The sequence below is a fragment of the Rhinatrema bivittatum genome, chromosome 1 (genome assembly GCF_901001135.1).
Source record: "Rhinatrema bivittatum chromosome 1, aRhiBiv1.1, whole genome shotgun sequence".
Taxonomy (NCBI): domain Eukaryota; kingdom Metazoa; phylum Chordata; class Amphibia; order Gymnophiona; family Rhinatrematidae; genus Rhinatrema; species Rhinatrema bivittatum.
The window spans coordinates 460,381,582-460,401,983 of record NC_042615.1 but is presented as its reverse complement, the minus strand read 5'-3'; the positions used below and the strand labels follow the sequence as shown (position 1 = coordinate 460,401,983).

At 46.8% G+C, this 20,402-nt stretch overlaps 1 protein-coding gene across 4 annotated transcripts in view; it reads left to right on the top strand.

The window, feature by feature from the left end:
- ZDHHC21 (zinc finger DHHC-type containing 21) overlaps positions 1 to 20,402 on the top strand; it is a 98,618-nt gene that overhangs the window by 14,460 nt on the left and 63,756 nt on the right. For 3 of the 4 annotated variants that reach the window (XM_029605688.1, XM_029605707.1, XM_029605698.1), the window contains exons 2-3: positions 12 to 123; positions 12,489 to 12,627. In XM_029605688.1, the coding sequence (XP_029461548.1) occupies positions 47 to 123; positions 12,489 to 12,627 (216 nt within the window). In that variant the 5' untranslated portion in view covers positions 12 to 46. Of the gene's footprint in view, positions 1 to 11; positions 208 to 12,488; positions 12,628 to 20,402 lie in introns of those variants that run through there. The other variant, XM_029605717.1, reaches the window with a different exon arrangement.

Here is a 20,402-nt window from a genome sequence, read left to right as displayed (position 1 = left end):
CTATTCTCCAGAAAGAGAATTATGGGAGCTGTGTAACAAATGTAACATGATGAGACCAAAGCGTTCCCATCACTGCAGTCGCTGTGGACATTGTGTTAGGCGGATGGATCACCACTGCCCATGGTGAGACAAAATCTGCTTGCTTGCTATCTGTCACCCGTGCCACCCTAGCAGATAGGACCAGAGGGAGGGAGAGAGGAAGATGAGGTGAACAATCTTTTTGATAGTCTTATATTCAATAAAGAAAAGATAGTGATGCTTGGAATTAATTTATGATATTTCTTTTCTTGCAGTATATAGAAAGGCCATGTCTGACTGACTTACGTGGTCAAAATACATTTTAAAAGAAAACAAAAAACACATTTAATGAGTGTGTTTTCAAAAACACATTTCATTTATTTATTTGTTTAAAACTAGTATATGCCGACATTCGTTTGCACATCACATCGGTTTACATAGAACGAGTATAACTTTAAAAAGGTTACATAGAACAAGGGAGTCAAAAGAAACATTGATGATATAAGGAAGATGGTGAGGCAACATCTCGAAAACATTAAAACGGGTGTTACAAAGTTAACAGCAAGGAATAAATAAGCATAGTAATTAATAGCAAAAGGGAGAGGAAAAGGACAAAAAAGGGGGGGGGAGGGTGAACGAAGATTAAATTAAAGGGATGATTAGGGGAAGGGGGAATATTTCCTTTCCTTTGTATATTAAGACACTTTTCCTTGTTACTTAAGGTCACAGGGTTCTTTGTACCCTGACCTTCCCTGTTCGCCCCTTCCTTGTTTTTTGTAACCTTTTGTTAAGTTTCACTGTAAACCGATATGATGTACCCACGAATACCGGTATAAAAAAAAACGTTAAATAAATAAAAATACTTCTGTGAAGGCCTGTTTGAATAGCCAAGGTTTTAGTATTTTTTTTTTGACTGTCTGGGTGCAGAGTTCTTGACGAAGGTCGGAGGGCATAGAGATTTCCAAATTGACGGTCTGGCTATAGATAGTGCACATTCTTTCGTAGAGGCGAGATGCATAAGTTTGGGGGATGGTGTGTATATGGTTCCTTTGTAGGCAGATCTGGTGGCTCTATTAGAGGTATGGAAGTGTAGGGAGTCATTTAGCCAGTGAACATTCTGGTTGTGTAGTGTCTTCTGTATTATTGGGAGACTCTTATAGAGAATTCTGAAGGGAATTGGGAGCCAGTGGAGGTCTTTAAGGCTAGGAGTGATGTGGTCTTTTCTGCGGGTATTGGTGAGGACTCTGGCAGCAGCATTTTGTAGCATTTGGAGGTTGTGGGGAGATTTAGAAGTAGGGTGTTACAGTAATCGATTTTGGAGAATATTGTGGCTTGAAGGACAATGTGGAAGTCATTGAAGTGGAGGAAGGGGGTCTTAGTTTTATTTTTTAGAACATGAAGTTTGTAATAGCAATCCTTCATAGTGGAGTTGATTAATTTTTTTAGGTTCAGTTGGTTATCTGAAATAATGCCTAGGTCTCTTACATGTTGGGAAATAGAAACTGATGAGTCAGCTGGGGAAGGGTTAATATTGTGAGGTGAGATTTCATAATAGTAGTATTATAATGCGTGAATTGTGAGAGGAGCCAGGTAACTGGAGACTCTTGAGGGGAGCAATCCAGTGTGTGTGGGTGCAGGGAGAGGAGATGGAGGGCTAACAGTGGGCAGTGGAGGGAAGAATTGGAACAGGAGGGGTGGGGGGAGAAATATATTATTTCACTATAAATGTTTGCAGGTTTCAGCTAGTTATAATTAATTACACTGGTATATTGTGAGGCCAGTCTTCTGGTAAAAAGCAATATGCAATTTTTTAAGTCGGTTAATTGGCAGGTTTTTTTAAATTAGAAAATGAGTTTGTGTATGGGAGAAAATGAAATAGTGTATAGCATATTCTTCCTTTTTGTCTGCTAGATCTGTTCATTAATACTTAGGAATACTCCTCCTCCACAGCTTGATGGCGACACGCTTCTTTCATGACCTCACTCTGGACTTATAAAGTAGGTGTGGTCCTGGTCCAGTGCCAATAGTCTTGTGTCTCCGGCAATGGTGGGCACATGAAGAGGATGTAACTCCCAGAGTCAGGATGCAGCCCTGGCCTAGCTGAGTCCTTGTTGCTCCTGGGACAACTACCCCCTCAGGTTATTTCTCCCAGGCTTGTCATGGTCGAGTTCCTGGAAGGTTTCCCCAGTACCTTTCTATGGTCTACGGTACCTCCCAGAGAAAGTTGCTTGGCCCAGTACCCTTCTTAGTCTGTGGAACCACCAGGGAACAGTACTTGGCCCAGTACCCTTCGAGATCTGTGGAACTTTGAGCATGATAGCGGTCACAGTATCCCTTGGGATTAGTGGTATCATCAGAGAGTAGTTTCTGAATTCTCAAAAACCTGGCAGCCCCTCCAAAATAAAAAAGAGCTTGGAAGGCTCTTCCCCCACCCTTGCTTCTCCCTTTTTCCTCTTTCCCTGTACATACCCGGATCAGTCCAGACCATGGGTTGAGCCTCCTTTCCAGCAGGTGGAGACAGACTAAAACTGAAAGAGTATCATATATGAGGACAGAGCCTACCCTGTAGTCCTTCAGTATTTGTCTGTCTCCAGCAAGTGGAACAGCTCACCCTGTGGTTCCCTGTTAACTTCGCTTGTTCCTTCTGGGCGTTTTTTCCTTCTGTGTGTCTATCGTGTTTGGATCAAGCAAGTATTTCTGAGTTATTGTTTAAAAAAAAAAAAAAAAAAAGAAAGTGTGAACACTTTGGATCCTTCACAGGAGACAATCCCTGTCTTCTCACTCTTGTGGGGGGCCTAGGGGGGCTTGGCCCCTTGTTTTATATAGCCTAGGCTCCCTTTTCCCAATGGGCCTCAGCTGCAGGGATAAAAATTGGTGGTGCCAGTCACTCCCCCTGTTCAGCTCTCTCTCTCCCTCTCTTCTGTACTGCTCGCCCTTCATTGGGATCCATGGTTTTGTAGCTGCTGACAGGGACCATTGTAAAACAAAAAACTAAATAAAAGGGGATTTTACCCAAGAGGAGTCCCTGACAGGATTAACAGAAGGCTCCTGCCTTCCCTACTTACTTTTGCAGCTTGAGAGAGAGAATTGGGAGCATGTACAGTTCATTCTGTGCCTCTGCTCCTTCAGCACCGGCAGCTCAGCTTATTTTAGTGCTGCCCCTCCTCCACCCAGCAGCCATGCCACGATCTCAGAAGTGTTTAGCCTGTGGGGATTCCTCGGTCAGGCTTTTGCGGGAGGAGCTCTGTTCACGTTGCCTACCGGGGGGGGGGGGGGGGGGGAAGGTTCCTCCGAGGGCCCGATGCCCTCTGGGACCCGGACCAAGCCGCCAAAACGTTTTCCCCCGCTGTTCCCAGGCCGTCAAACCGCAGGAACGGTGGCCATTTTGGGTTTTTCCTCTAGTTTTTTTTATCGGAGCTCCCTGAAGCCCCTGACCTCTTTTTTCGGTGAGCCCTGCACACTCTCCTCTCCTGGACCCTGACCCCCCCCCCCTCCCGAGGGCATTAGGACCCATTTTTCCATTGATTTTGTGCTTTTGCTGCACAAATCCTATTTAGCAAGTTTGCAGGAAGAAGCGGCCCCCCCCCCATCCAGCCAAGGTTCCTCGGCTCTCTGTCCCTCTCTCCCTTGTGGCTCCTGACAGGCAGAGGGCGACCCGGGTCTGGGTCGTTCAGGGGGCCCTTCCCCCCCGCCCCCCCCCCCCCGGCCTCTGCGGCCCCCCCGCCTGCCCAGGATCCGGACCAGGACCCAGATGCAGCTGACGCTACCCCTCCCCCCTGCAGGGGGATGACCCCAGGGTTCTCCGTCTCTTCCACAGGGAGGAATTGGATCCTCTTCTCCCCTTCATCTCCCAGGAATTGGGCATTGACTGTCCCTCTGTGGACGAGTTCTCGGCAGCAATGCCAGCTTCCTCGGACCCGGTCCTGGCAGGACTCAGGGCCCTGCCACGCTCTTTTCCCTTCCTTCCCATGCACAAATTAATGCTTCTCAGGGAATGGCAGGCCCCCGAGACGGGCCTCCGGGTCGGGAGAGCCATGAAAAAACTTTATCCCCTCCCGGAGGAGTGTTTAGAATTATTGAGCATGCCTAAGGTGGACTCCTGTGATGGCGATCACTAAGCATACCACCATACCAGTCGTGGGGGCTATGGCCTAGCAGGATGTCCAAGATTGTAAGCTGGAATTCCATCTCAAGCGCATTTTTGAAGTCCTGGCCTTGGGTGGGTGTTCGGGCGTCCATCTGCATTAGTCTCATGCAGCAGGCAAGCCTTAGGTGGGTCCAACAATTACTCAGCACCCAAGATCTCCCATCTGCAGAGGCAGAGCAGGCTGACAGGTTGGAAGGCGCCATAGCGTATGGGGCAGATGCCCTTTACGACTTGTTCCGGGTGCAGGCGAAGGCGATGGCTTCAGCGATATCAGCCAGACGGCTCCTCTGGCTCCGACACTGGGCGGCTGATTAGTCTTCTATGGCACAGCTGGGAACTCTCCCCTTTAAGGGTAAGTTACTTTTCGGTGAAGATCTGGACCAGCTTATTAAATCCTTAGGGAGAACAAGGTCCATAAGTTGCCTGAGGACCGCCCGAAACAGGCTAGATCCTTCTTCCCTACTCGTACCCACTTCCGGGGCCAATGCTGCTATAACCCTAGAGCAAGGGGCGCCTTCCCTAGGGGAAATTCTTCTCGGGTCCAGTCTTGGCCCCAGTCCTTTCGAGGCTGTCGGCCCTTTCGAGATGCAGCTACCCACCGTCCTGCGCCCAAGCCCGCCTCCCAATGAGAATCCGCCGGCCCATCTCTCCGTTCCCAACTTAGGTGGTCGTTTGTCCCTGTTCATAGAGGAATGGGCCAAGATCACGTCGGACCAGTGGGTCCTCGAAACAATAGACAAAGGCTACGCTTTAGAGTTTGCTCGCGACATCCCGGACTTGTATATGGTGTCTCCGTGCGGCCACCGGAGGCGCACCGCGGTGACCCAGACTCTTCTCTGACTTCAGAGGCTGGGGGCCATCTGCCCGGTTCTGGTGGTGGAGTGCGGCGCCGGCCAATACTCAGTTTACTTCGTGGTCCCGAAGAAGGACGACTCCTTTTGTCCCATCCTGGATCTCAAGAGGGTCAACTGGGCCCTCAAGGTGCCCCATTTCCAGATCGAAACCCTTCAGGCTGTGATCGCGGCGGTACATCCTGGAGAATTTTTGGCCTCACTCGATCTGACGGAGGCCTACCTGCATATACCGATCCGTCCCGAACATCAGAGGTTCCTCCGGTTCCATATCTTGGGTGAGCAATTCCAGTTCAGGGCCCTGCCCTTCGGTCTTGCCATGGCAAAACGCACGTTTACCAAGGTGATGGTGGTAGTGGCGGCAGCCCTCTGGAAGGATGGTGTTCTGGTCCACCCATACTTGGACGATTGGTTAATCCGGGCCAAGTCGGAGAACCTATGCCGCCAGGTGGTGGACTGCGTACTCGCTCTCCTCTTGTCCCTTGGTTGGATAGTCAATTTCTCCAAGAGCAATCTCTATCTGTCTCAGGGCTTGGAGTTCCTGGGGGCTCGCTTCCATACCCGCGTTGGCAAGGTCTTTCTACCAGACTCGAGAGCTTTCAAGTTGATGGATCAGCTCCAGAGCTTCCTCTCCATGCCTCTTCCCACGGCGTGGGATTATCTGCAGGTCCTGGGGACCATGGCTTCCACGATCAACCTGGTCCCCTGGGCATTTGCACATATGCGACCATTTCAGAGAGCCTTGCTGGCTCGTTGGCAGCCGGTTTCGGAGCAGTTTCAGATGCAGCTCCCGCTTTCAGACTCTACCAACAGCGAATTACAATGGTGGCTTTCTCTCAAGCACCTCCTCCGTGGAATTTTCCCTTCTGACCCCGCAGTGGATGGTAGTCACGACGGATGCCAGCCTATCCGGTTAGGGAGCGCTTTGCCAGTCTCAGACCACGCAGGGGCACTGGTCCCCAGCCCAGTCTCGCTGGCACATCAACCACCTGGAGACCCGGGCGGTTCATCTAGCACTCAAGGAATTTCTCCCTCTACTTCGGCGACGGGTGGTGCGGGTGCTCTCGGACAATTCTACCACCGTGGCGTACATCAGTCGCCAAGGGGGCACCATGAGTCGACCGGTGGCCCTCGAAGCAAGTTGTCTTCTTGCATGGGCGGAGCGGCACCTGGACTGCCTCATGGCCACCCACTTAGCAGGCAACGAGAACGTGCAAGCCGATTTCTTAAGTCGCCAGCCCCTGGACCCAGGCGAGTGGGAGCTCTCTGATGATGCCATGTCCCTCATTATCGACAGGTGGGGTCCCCCGCACCTGGACTTGATGGCAACTCTGAACAACGCCAAGGCTCCCCGGTTATTCAGCCGCTGGCGGGAACACTGCTCGGAAGGGGTGTGGATGCCCTGGCCCTTCCATGGCCGAGCGATGTTCTGCTGTACGTGGCCCCTCATAGGGAAGGTACTCAGATGGATAGAGCTTCACAGAGGCCCAGTCATTCTTGTAGCTCCCGAGTGGCCCCGCAGACCGTGGTTCGTGGATCTAGTCAATCTGGCGTCGGACGGTGCTCTTCGCCTAGGCCATCTTCAACACCTTCTCAGTCAAGGTCCTGTATTTTTCGATCACGCAGATCGCTTCTGACTTGCGGCTTGGATTTTGAACGCGAAGGCTAAGGCGAGGGGATAAGCTGAGGACGTCATCTCCACTATTTTGTGGGCCCACAAAACTTCTACTTCCCTTGCCTATGTCCGGGTCTGGAAGGTTTTCGAGCTGGCCTGCATGGAAGCGGGCGTTACGACACGTTCGGTCCCAGTCTCGCTCGTCCTCTCATTCCTCCAGCGAGTTCTCTCTAAGGGTCTCTCTTTTGGCTCACTCAGGTGTCTGTCCTCGGTTCTCTTTTGGGAAGCCTCGAGGGCCACACGGTTGCGTCTCACCCGCATATTGTCCGTTTCCTCAAAGGGGTCAAACGTTTGAAGCCACTGTTGCATCCTACTTATCCCTCATGGAGTTTGAACTTGGTCCTTCGGGTGCTCTGTCAGGCTTCTTTTGAGCCCCTTCGCCATTCCACCCTCAAGGATTTGACACTCCTGACGGTATTTCTGGTTTCTATTTGCTCCGCCAGACGGGTGTCTGAGATCCAAGCGTTGTCTTGCCGCGAGCCTTTCTTACGTTTTTCGGATTCCGGGGTCTCTCTCAAGACGGTCCCAGTCATTCTTACCGAAGGTCGTGTCTTCTTTTCATGTCAATCAGTCGGTTGAGCTCCCCGTGTTCTCTTCTGCGGACATTGCAAGCCCTGGCGGGGATGACCTACGCCATCTGGACGTGAAACGCATTCTCATGCGTTATCTGGAGGTAACTAATGACTTTCGAGTATTGGATCGTCTCTTTGTCTTATGGAGTGACCCCAACCGGGGCAACCAGGCCTCTAAGACTACGATATCTTGCTGGCTGAAGGAAGCGATATCCGTTGGCTTACATCTGTCAAGGACGCCCGGTCCCGGAGGGCCTCAAGGCCCATTCCTTACGTTCACAAGTGGCTTCCTGGGCGGAAAGTTAGTCTGTCTCCCTGCAGGAGATATGCAGGGCAGCTACCTGGAAGTCTCTGCATACGTTTTTTCGACATTACCGCCTTGATATTCAAGTGCCAATTTTTGGTTCTTTTGGGCAGCAGGTACTTCGAGCGGGCCTGTCAAGGTCCCACCCTGTCTAGGGAAGCTTTGGTACATCCCATGGTCTGGACTGGTCCGGGTACGTACAGGGAAAGGAAAATTAGTTCTTACCTGTTAATTTTCCTCTCTCGGGTAAGAACTAATTTCCCTCTCTCGGATAATTTTCCTCTCTCGAGCGAGACTGGGACCGAATGTGTCGTAAGTAGTTAGAATCAGAGCCTGCTACCAGCAGGCACTGGCTCTCCGGAGGTGGTGAGTAAGCAGCTAGTCTGTTTTTCTTTGAAATGTGCATATGACTGAGAGAGAGGGTACCCAGCTGAATGTGATCATTTAATGTAGAGGAAGGGAAGTTTAAACTTTCTGAGTTAGGCTGTTTTTGTTGGTTGTGATTTGCTATATATATGTGCATAAAATGATATCTTGTGGTTGGCCAATTTCAGACCTGGCAAGACTCCATAAGATCTGCTCCAAGATTAAACATTTCTCAGTATGTGGGTTCCAAATACTGGACAATATGCAGGCATGTTGTTTTATAATACTTAGCTGAGGCTCCTCTTAAATGTCAATGCTTTGTAGAGCAAGCAGGTTTTTCAGTTCTGCAGGCTTCTCTGAAATGATATGCTTTGGAGAGAAAGCAGGCTGCATCCCTGCAGGGTCCCCTTAAATGAAAATGCTCTGTCTGCGGAGTAAGCAGGTTTTTCAGCCCTGCAGGATCTCCTTAATGGTAAGGCTCTGTCTGTGGAGCAAGCAGGGGTTTTAGCCCTGCAAGCTCCTCTTAAACGTTAATGCCCTGAGGATCGAACAAGTTTGTCAGCCCTGAAGGCTTCTCTTAAATGGTAATGCTCTGACAGTGGGAAGCAAGGTGGTTTTTCATCCCTGCAGGCTACTCCTAAATGTCAATTGTTGTGGAGCAAGCAAGTTTTAGCCCTGCAGTCTCTCCTTAAATGGTAATGCCCTTTCTGAGGAGGCAAGCAGGTTTTTCAGCCCTGCAAGTGCCTCTCACCTGGCTGTACCCTGACTATAGAAACAAGCAGACACTTAGCCAGCAGATTCTTCGCCCTGGTTTAGGAAGTATAATGCAGAAAACTGGAAGCAGAATTGGGGATTGTGCCAAGTTGGATAATACAGGATCAGAATAGCCCAGGTCTTTCTGAGGAATTGTTTCCTCCCTTCCCTTTTGTAGGCTTACTAAGGGACAGCCGAGGGGGAAGATCCAGGAGGGCTCTGAGGATCCCTGATAGGGATACTTTGCCATTAATTTCATAAGAGCAATACATAAAGCATTATCCATAAACCAGTGAATTGTGAGATCTGAGGTAGCTTGGTCTTACAAGTGGTAAAGCTTGTTAGACGAATCTTATCAATTTCTTTGATTGGGTGAACAGAAAGTTAGAGAGTGCTAGATGTAGTGTACTTGGATTTCAGCAAGGCCTTTGACACAGTTCTGCACAGAAGACCTATTAATAAATTGTACGCCCTTGGTATGGATCCTAGAGTTACTCACTAGGTTAGAAACTGGCTGAGTGGGAGGCGACAAAGGGTATTGGTAAATGGAGTTTTCTCTGAGGAGGGGGTTGTTACTAGTGTGTGCCTTAGGGATTGGTTCTTTTCAGCATTTTTGTTATGGAACGTAATGGAAGGGTTGTCAGGAAAGGTTTGTCCTTTTGCTGATGATACCAAAATCTGTAACAGGAGTAGAAAACATGGAGGGATCTAGTGAAATCATGGAAAGATCTAAGGTCTAGCAGCTAAGATTTAATGCTGAAAATGCAGAGTAATGCATTTAGGCTGCAAAAACCCAAGAGAAAGGTACAATATTGGAAGTGAAATTCTTCCAAGCACAGAAGAAGAGCGGGATCTGGGGGTAATTGTATTAGATGATCTTAAGTTGGCCAAACAGATAGATAAAGTGACGGTAAATCAGAAAGATGCTTGCCCGCAAAAGGAGAGGAATGGTCATCAGAAAAAGGGAGGTGATATTGTCCTGTATAGCTCACTGGTGAGACCTCACTTGGAATACTGTGTGCAGTTCTGGAGATCGCACCTTCAAAAGAACATAAACAGGATGGAGTCTGTCCAAAGGTTGGCTACTAAAGTGGTCAGTTGTCTTGGTTCTAAAACATATGGAGATAGACTTAAATATCTAAACATGTATACCCTAGAGGAAAGGCAAGATAGAGGAGATATGATAGACATTCACATATCTCAAAGGTTTCCATGCACAGGAGGCGAACCTCTTTCAAATGAAAGGAGGCTTAGAATGAGGAGTCATGAGATGAGGGTGAAAATGTGTAGGTTCATGAGTAATCTTAGGAAATATTTCTTTACAGAGAAGGTGGTGGAGGTGGTAGAGACAAAAACAGAATCTGAATTCAGGAAAGTGAGGGATAAATGCAGGGATCTCCAAGGAAGTGATGATAATTATATTGCTAAATTGGACAGATGGGCAGATTGGATGGGCCATCTGGTCTTTTTCTGTCGTCCTATTTCTATGTTTCTATTAATTTCCCATATAGGGACCTACACATCCTAGTGTCTCTGATTCCCCAAAGATGGAAAGAGGAGCTGGCACCATTACTTCTAACGTAGGACCACTGTTTAAGGATGGTAGTTATTCCGCTAAAGACCTAATGGAAGGGGATGTCGCCCTTCAGTGTACTAGGAAACAATCAGAGGTTCTCCCCTTATATAGCAAGGAAAAGGAATCTGCAGGTCAGATCCCCCAGCAAGGGCTAGGGTTCAGAAGCAGACATGTACTCGTGGATCCAAGGCCAAGTCATAGCCGTGCTAGGTCCTGCCATGGCCACTTACAGGTCGACAATAGAGAATGCAGTGAACTGTCTATGCCTAGTTAGCTAAGAAGGTGCTGGTTCATGTATCTGATAGCTCCTGTATGGAACCCTGTCACATCTGTATAAAGGAACAGGGCATTATCTAACAGGGTCCAGACCTGATGGAGGATCGGTTTGAGTTCTCTCTTGTGGTCTGGTTCTTGAAAGGGGGCATCAGCGAAAGAGAGGTCATTCTACTTGTAAGGCCAATGAAGTTAAGGATGCAGAAATTCTGCTTTCCTAATCCAGGACAGGTTTGAGTAATTTTTTGTGTGAGGTTTACTTCTCTAAGTAGGAAGTGGGTGTCCCACGGACTTAGACTCCCAACGAGCGGGCCTGAACTAAGAGCTGGCATGCGGTCTTGTGAAGACCCAAGTAGCAGCATTCGCATGCAATGGGGGTCGAATTAAAGGCATGCTAATAGCAGTGCATCTGGATATAGAGTGTTTCCTATGAGGGATAGATCTCATTTTTTCTGCCCAGCTATTCACCAGTGGGACTTCAGTGCTAAAGGCCTTGGGCAAATGGCCTTGTTGAGCTGGTAAAATGGCCATCTATGGAAGGTGTATTTCTGTACACTTGTGCAGGTAGTACACATTTTAGAGCTGTAGGCTCTGGACCTTAGAAGCCTTTATCTGGGAAATTCACAAGGTCTGGTTTTATCACTCTTGACAAAATTAGTATAGGCATGCCAGTCCTCAGTTGAAGACTTCTTGTCTCCTGGCAGCCCTACTACTATGAGATGTACAGGAGATTATCTTGATATACCTGAAGGAAGTCCCTAATATTTTAAAGGAAAATACTCGCTCTTCATGATATTTGATGATGCCAAAAAGGGCAGGTGCCTTATAGTGCCACCATAGCCAGATGAATCAAGGTAATACCATCGGCCTGCCTATTGTCAGGTTAACAGCCCCTGGTAGTGCTCTGGATTGATTCTACAAGGACATAAGTCTCATTCTGGGCAGAGGCAGCTCAGCCTTGCTGGAAGGACTTTACAAGGCAGCAGCCTGGTCATTTTCACACCTCTGGGCAAACACTAAGTTTGCACAAGGCAAAGATGGGTAAGACAGCCCTGTCTTCCTCTCTCCCCCCCCCCCCCCCTTTTTAAGGGTTTGCTCTTGCCCCCAGTGTAATGGACTGGTCTAGCAATCAAAAAGGAAGGTTAAATTATTTTTTACTTGTTAATTTCCTTTCCTTGAGTATACTAGACCAGTCCAGATCCTGCCTGGAAAGACAAGGAGAATCGTTGGAACTTTTCGCAGTATAGGAGGAATGCCTGGCTGTATCCTCCCTATTCAGCCTCTCTACCTTTTCACTCTGTTTACCTCTTGACTTCACTCAGAATGGTTTATACTACTCTGTAGTCAATATTGTTTAAAAAAAAAAATAATTGGCATTAAGGAGAATGTTTGGTGTCTCATCACTTTGACAGTAGGCTACTGGCATTGGACCAGGACCATACCCCCTTTATAATCCAGAATGAGGTCATGAAAGAGGTGTGTCCTCTGTCTCCATCAAACTGTGGAGGAGGTATATTCCTCTTTAATGGACTGGTCTAGCATACTCAAGGAAATGAAATTAACAGGTAAGTATAATTTAACCTCGTTCTCAGCATTTCTAGAATCCCAGTTTGCCAAATGAGGACTCTTTCCTGGCTCTGTAACCTTGAGGCTGTGGTGCTGAATCCTCTAATTGGTTCTGGCAGATGTTTATAAGTGGGATCCAAAACAAAAGGCCACTTGGGCCACTTTACTTGTAATTTCAGGAAAAAAAAGGAGAGCGCTCAAAACAGTTTGCATATTTTAAACCTGCTCCATCATGTTAGTGACATTAGAATGATGAGAAACTTTGTGTGTTTGGTTTGGATTTTGAAGTACATTTTTTGCTACTGGCCCGGAAGTTTGCTCAGAACTCAGAAGAGGGTCTTGTGCAGAAGTATGAGCACTGTTGATATAACTGTATTTCTTTTTCAGGATAAACAACTGTGTTGGGGAGGACAACCACTGGCTCTTCCTGCAGCTATGCTTCTACACTCAGCTACTTAGCGCCTATACGCTGCTGCTCGATTTCTGCCACTATTATTACTTCCAACCCCTGCACATTGTTAATTGGGTAAGAAACCTGGTGCATAGAATAGTTCATGTAGTATTTTACCTGTGATGGCAGTTCTCTTATTACTTACTTATAGCATGAAATCCAGCCCTTACCACATACATTTACAAAAACATTTTTTATATCTGAAAGTTGATTTATGACAACAGAGGATAATACCTCAGAGTGAAAGTATGCAAGTTATTATACATAACTTGAACATACTCATTTGTTCAAGGAGTCTCCACTTTCTGTAAGTTTCAATTAAAAATCAATTCCTTTATTAAACCTCAGTTTCTCATCACTCAGAACGACAGGTGCCTACGACACCCTAATCTTCAGGCCTTGTCCCTGACTTGCCTGGATGTTGAAAGGTTAATTCTTCAGCCACTCAACCTTTCGGAGCCAGTTTCCCATGTCCTGATTGCTTCACGGAAGCCTTCCACGAGAAAATCTTATTTTTGCAAATGGAACAGGTTTAAGTCATGGTGTTCCTCACTATCACTTGATCCTTTTACCTGTTCCACCATGGAAAGTGATTTTTTTTCTGGCAATCACATCCGTTCGCAGAGTTAGTGAGTTACAGGCCCTAGTTACCTATCCGCCTTACACTAAACTTCTGCATGACCGGGTAGTACTCCGCACTCACCCTACATTTTTGCTTAAGGTAGTATCGGAGTTTCACATTAATCAATCCATTATACTACCCACCTTCTTTCCCAGGCCCCATTCAAACCCAGGAGAGCAGACTCTGCATACCCTTGACTGTAAACGGGCTCTAGCATTCTGTCTAGACCGTACAGCTGCCCACAGGAAAAGCACTCAACTGTTTGTTTCTTTCCATTCCGCCAGATTGGGGCAGCCTGTGGGTAAGCAGACTCTCTCCTCCTGGTTAGCGGACTGCATATCCTTTTGCTATCAACAAGCAGGCATTCCGCTTCAAGACCGTGTCAGGGCCATGGCAACCTCAGTAGCGCACCTACGTTCAGTGCCACTTCCTGATATTTGTAGGGCTGCTACCTGGAGCTCTCTCCATACGTTTACAGCCCATTATTGTTTAGACAAGGCTGGAAGACAAGATTCCATCTTCAGCCAATCTGCCTTGCGCAACCTTTTTGCAACTTGATGTAACAACACCCTTCCGCCTGCCCATTAGGGTTCAAGATGCCCTCTACCAGATTCCACCCCAGTTGTTGTGCCTGTTGTACGTCTTTGGGTACATTTAGTGCATTGCTCGGGCATCCTCAGCTCGGTATTCACCCATATGTGAGGACTACCATCCTGCTTGTCATGTGAGAAAGCAAATGTTGCTTACCTGTAACAGGTGTTCTCCCAGGACAGCAGGATGAAACGAACCCAACACCGCCCCCGCGGTGTTGGGTTTGTTTCATTTTCTTATTTTATTTTTGGCACTTACTATAACTTTTAAACAAGACTGAAGGGGGACCCCTGTTGGTTGCAGGGTTAGTGCCATCCTGGGCATGCCTAGTAGGTTCCAGTAAAAGTTCTAGAAACTTTGACAAAAGTGTTCTGTGATTGGTCTCCATCCTGTGATGTCACCCATATGTGAGGACTAACATCCTGCTGTCCTGTGAGAACACCTGGCTTACTTTACCTGTACAGCTCACCATACAAAAAAAGATATTCTGGATCTGATGACATCTCAGTAAAAGCAAAACAAACTCTCTTTACTGGCAAGCACAATACCCCTCCTTATGAAAAGACAGTAATTTACCACTACAAATATTTAACCAGGCCCTAAACACTAATATACCTCCTATTAGGAAAACAGAGCAAGCCAAGCTGCTATAGATAGATACCCACTTAGAAATAATTGTAAAACTATACTAATAAATGTTACAAAACAGCTGATGAACAGAATAACATCCAACAATTAAAAACTCATAAAAATTATTAAAAATTGTCCAAATAGCAATAAAATATTTCAAAACAGCAGACACATCACATAATACCCAATAATTAAAATGGCAGTCATTCAAGAAAAATAAACTTAAAAAGCTGCCTTTACTTACCCTTTCCAGCAACTCTCCTACTCCTTTCCCTTGCAGGCCAATAGCACTCACCAGAAGCAGCAGTGGCTGCTGAAGCTCTGTCCTCACAGTCCTCTTCCTTAGGGCCCACAATCAGTCACAACCAGTCTCTGTCTCACACAGACCAGTAACTTCCCTAACTAGAATTTCTTCCTCACGCACACACCAGACTCCTCCCTGACCAGTCTTTGTCTCTCTCTCACACACACACACACCAGTCTCCTCCCTGACCAGTTTCTGTCTCTCTCTCACACACACACCAGTCACCTCCCTGACCAGTCTCTGCCTCTCACACACACCAGTCACCTCCCTGACCAGTCTCTGTCTCTCACACACACCAGTCACCTCCCTGATCAGTCTCTGTCTCTCTCACATACACACACACCAGTCACCTCCCTGAACAGTCTGTCTCTCTCACACACACACACACACCAGTCACCTCCCTGACCAGTCTCTGTCCCTCACACACACACACACACACACACACACACACACCAGTCACCTCCCTGACCAGTCTCTGTCTCTCTCTCACACAGAAACCAGTCACCTCAGTGGCTCTCTCTGTCTCTCTCTCACACACACACACACCCCAGTCACCTCCCTGATTAATTTCTGTCTCTCACACACAGACATACCAGTCACCTCCCTGACCTGTCTCTCTCAATCACACACACATGCTCTGTCACTTACATACAAGCTCTTACATAGAAGCTCACACATACTCTGTCACTTACAACCACACACACACAGCCACTCATGCACCCATTTACCACACACACACAAGCTCTCACTCATGCACCCAGGCACCCATTGTACCACACACACACACACACACATACAAATCTGCCACTCACGCACCCAGGCATGCATTCTACCACACACACACCTGCCACTCACGCACCCAGGCACACATTCTACCACACACACACACACACACACACACACACACACAAAGCTGCCACTCACGCACCCAGGTACCCATTCTACCACATACACACACACACACACAAGCTCTCACTCATGCACCCAGGTACCTATTCTACCACAAACACAAGCTCTCACTCGTGCACCCAGTCACCCATTCTACCACACACACACAAGCTCTCACTCATGCACCCAGGTACCCATTCTACCACACACACAAGAGCTCTCACCCAGGCACCCATTCTACCACACACACAAGCTCTCACTCATGCACCCAGGTACCCATTCTACCACATACACACACACACACAAGTTCTCACTCATGCACCCAGGCACCCATTCTACCACACACACAAGCTCATATGGAGCCTGTTCTCATTGTTCGGCCCAATAAGCCTGCCTCCGCTTCTCAGCCGCCTCTGGCCTGACCTCCGGCAGCGTGCAACGTCTCTCCAGCTGCCTCCCGCGGTGCGCAGGGTCTCTCCGCACTTCGGCCCTGCTGGCCTGGCCTCCGGTAGTGGCGCACAGGTCTCTCCACTCTTCAGCCGCCGGCAGCAGTGTGCAGCGTCTCTCCATTCTTTGGCCCCGCCGGCGGCGGCGCGCAGGTCTCTCTACTCTTCGGCCTTGCTGGCCTGGCCTCCAGCGGTGGCGCACAACGTCGCTCCGTTCTTCAGCCCCGCCCCTAGGGAGAAGGGAAGCACAAGTGGGGCAGTGGAACACCAGAAGCCGTGACACACCTGCTGGTGCTTGGCGACACACTGGTTGAGAACCGCTGTTCTAGAACTTTGAGCCTCATTGAGCATGCTCATGCATGCATTATACCACGCAGGGTCCCTCAGTCTCTTCTTTTCCGCGGAGCCTTGCGTCACACGGTCAGGTGAGCCTCACTTTTTGCATGAGTTTCTAGTGCTTTTTCAAATAGATTTTTCTGCTTTTCTTTCAAAGTATTCCTTGCAAGGTGATGGGATCCCCTCCGTTCTTCCATTATCATCCTAGTTAGGTTCTTCGACATTTTTCAGTAGATTTCTTTTTATTGTCAATTACCCCCGGAGTTCCGGTATGCTCTGTGCCTGCTGGCCATCGAAAGCCTCTGCCATTGACTTTGATCTTATGTCCCTTTTGTTTCATGATGACATGTCCACTCTGGGTTTCAAGCGGTGCCCAGGTGTACGAGGACCATGTCTATCACAGATCTCCATGATTGATGTGTCCTCTGCCTTGGGGCATCACACAATGTCTGGGGTTGCAGCAAGTACTCCTGAAGGGACACAAGATGGAGCGCCTCTATGGGTCGGAGAAGACCAATCCATTGGCATCGGCATCAAGGGACTTCAGAGCCACATCAATGGTCACCGACCCATCAACATTGGTGAGCCCGCCGGTTCCAGCAAGGTCGTCGGCTGAGAGGGATGCTGGAGACCTTGGTTCACATTACCTCCCCGTTCATCTTTATAAACCACCTCTAAAACTTTGAAAGTTTACAGTGCACCATTTTAGAGGTGGTTTATAAAGATGAACGGGGAGGTAACGTGAACCAAAGGCTGTTACAAAGAGAACAGCGATGGATCTTTAACTTGAATACAGTCTTTCCTGCCGGGCTCAATTGGTCGATTGGTCCATGTTCATGTAAGCTAGATCTCCTGATTGGTTAGAACGCTAGTCAAAAAAAGTGTATATATATATATATACCAAACTTCCGGTAATCATGGGTGGAAGCGTTGAGTGCTATTTTTTGAAGAATTGTTGCTGTAGCAGAGCCGAGATCGGCCAAAAAGTGAGTCTCATGGAAAAGTGGCTAAAGTTAGGAAAAAAAGTGTTTTTTACAGTGTGAGACAGGTTGTATGAATGGAGTGTTTATTTGTTTATAAGAATAATTCAAGTCCCCTGAAGAAGGCGTGAATCGCATGCCGAAACACTGTCAATGTTGGGTGGTTAAGAACATGAGCAACACAGCGGGTGACAGTGGACAACAATAAATTAAGTGTTCAAGTCTGAAGAGATTGAGATAAGTCTTGATAGTAATAACGGGGTTTCACTTTTTGGGAAATAATATTGCAAAAAGTAAATGATAAATAAATAATATAGCAAAATTAAATGAAAAATATTTTAAACGGGATGAAGTAAATGACGTGACAACTAGTGCGTACACATGAGACGGGTTGCAGCCCATTGCGGGCAAGAGCCCAGGAGATTGTAGTATAAGCACTCTTCATTCTGATACAGATTCCAGATATTTTAGAATTAAAAAATTTAAAACCAAATTGGTCACAGGGGAAGTGTTTGTGTGTCTTGATAAAAGTGAGGGATAAAGCCATCATTTGAATATTTTTCAAACTTCTATCTTAACCAGTCCATCGTCCTGCCAACATTTTTTCCCAGGGCCCATTTGCACCAAGACTAAGAAGTCCACAGTTTAGACTGAAAAAGAACTTTAGCCTTCTAGTTGGAGCGACAGAAGCCCAAAGACAGTACACCCAACATTTAGTTTGTTTTGATCAGAACAAGTTGGAGAGCCCCATTGCCAGCCAGACGCTCTCTAATTGGCTAACAGACTGCATCTCCTGTTATGCCCAGGCAGGACTGCGTCTTGGGGGCCATGTCAAGACTAATTCTGTTCGAGCCATGGAAGTGTCAGTGACCACTAGTGAGAAATTCCCAAAGAGGAGATCTGCAAGGCTGCGACATGGAGTTCCATCCACTCATTTACATCACATTGCTGTCTGGCTAAGGATGGCTGTATCGACAGTAGGTTTGGCCAATCTGTCCTTTGGAACTTGTTTGAGGTGTAGAATCCAATTCTTCCTGCATGAGCCTGTTCTTTCTCTTCAGGCTGCCCCTCCACTTGTTACCAACCAAACTAGTTGTTGTGCCCATTGGACTTATTTTGATGTATTGTTGGTCCCCTTTTATGTTTGGGGGTAACCTGTAGCTAGGTATTCACCCATGTGTGATGACTTCCATCCTGCTTGTCCTATACTACTTTTTTTTTTTTTTTTTTTTAAAGAGAGGTATGACCTTAAAGATAAAGGGCAACGCTGGAAGTGTTTATAAATAACATAGCTGTGAGATCAGAATCTGTTGCTGCCTCCTTGAGAAAACAAAGTTGCTTACTTTTTTAATTGGTGTTCTCCATGTAGAGCAGGATAAACAATCCCTCTTTTCCTCCCATGGGACATGAGATGACTTTGTTTAGGTCCTACAATATGGCTGGTGATCTGACTGGTGGCTTTAAGTGTAATAAGCTTTTCTTGAAGTCAGGCATCATTGTTCAAGGAGAGCACCAATTACAAGTAAGCAATGTCATTTTCTAGCTATCTACACTATGGTACTACTGCTGCTTATTAGAACCTTGTACAGGAGGTGCACTGATATACGAAAAACATTAAAATAGTATGGACAAGGGCAGTGGCTCTAAACCCTGTCCTGGAGGCATATTTAACTGGTCTGGTTTTCAGGACATTTGTAATGAAAATGCATGAGTAGATTTGCATATATAAGAGATCCTGTATATTCATCAGAGCCTGCATATTCATTGAGGTAATAATAAAAAAAAAAATATTTTGTAGGTGTGCCTCTAGAATTGGGTTGGAAAATACTGGACTTCTGTGGTGAGGAGGACATGGTACGCCTATAATGAATTGTACAAAAATGTGTATTTCAAATAGAAATATAGAAATACACAAAATACATATTAGTACACAAATGGAATAGGTAGGCATACAGTGAGTCTGAGGTTCTAACAGTAGAGCCAGAAAACAAGCTGATTCTTGAGCAATTTGACTAGCATTGCTACTTTTAAATTACTAGCATGACAGTTCCATATGCTACACATGTTGACTTCAGTGGTTGGCTTGTTTGTTTTGTTAGCCTTTGCTGGCAGGATTCTGAATTTAATAAAGTTCTGGGTTGTGGAACATCCCTTATAAATGTTAGCTGATTAGTTCAAGATTTACTGTACAATTTTTATTTTGTTTCATATGCTGAATATCCATATGACCTCTGTTGGATTTTTCTGGTAAGATAAAGGGTTTTATTCAGCCAGCATTTTCTACATACATCTTTTTCTCTTTCCCACCTCCTTCCTCCTTCCTCCTTTTCTCCTGTTGTTGTGTTCTCTTTGGAATGTCTGATCTGTTTCTAACAAGTTGTCTAATCCATGGCCTCTTCATTTCACATTCTTTCTTTTTGTTTTAACTGAGATCTAGCTTTCTCTAAAGGCATTACTTCAGTTGCTGCTGTCTTTCATGGACGTTCTTAATTCCCACACAAATTGCTTGATAGGCTATGGTGGTGCTGTCAGTCTACTGCTCTCCCCCATTTTCTGTTTCAACCCTTCTTCCTACGTCTTTCACTCCATCTGTCAGTTCCCATCACTGCCACTCAAGGTAATTCATCAATTGGCTCTTTGATAAGTCCCTTTCTTCCTTCCTCATGGACTTCAGCTCTTGAATTTCCATTTTTTTTTTAGAACCATCTTCCTCTTCCCTTATCTTTGGCTTCCAAATGTTCCCTCTAAGCTACGTGCCTTTTTCATTTGACCTCCAGCTAGGCTGTATTGTCCCACCTCACCAGTATGGCCACTACCTTGAACTAGTCGTTTTTTTCATCTACTCGACCTTGGGCTTCTCTAATGATTAGAGCAGTGGGCTGAGAACCAGGTAAGCCAGGGTTCAAATCTTGTTTCTTTCACTGACGCTCCTTGTGACAATGAGCAAGTCATTTTACCCTTTTTTCCCATATGTACATGTTTAAATTGTAAACCCTCTGGGGTAGAAAACTACCTGCTATACCTGATTATAACTTGACTTGGTCTCAGATTCA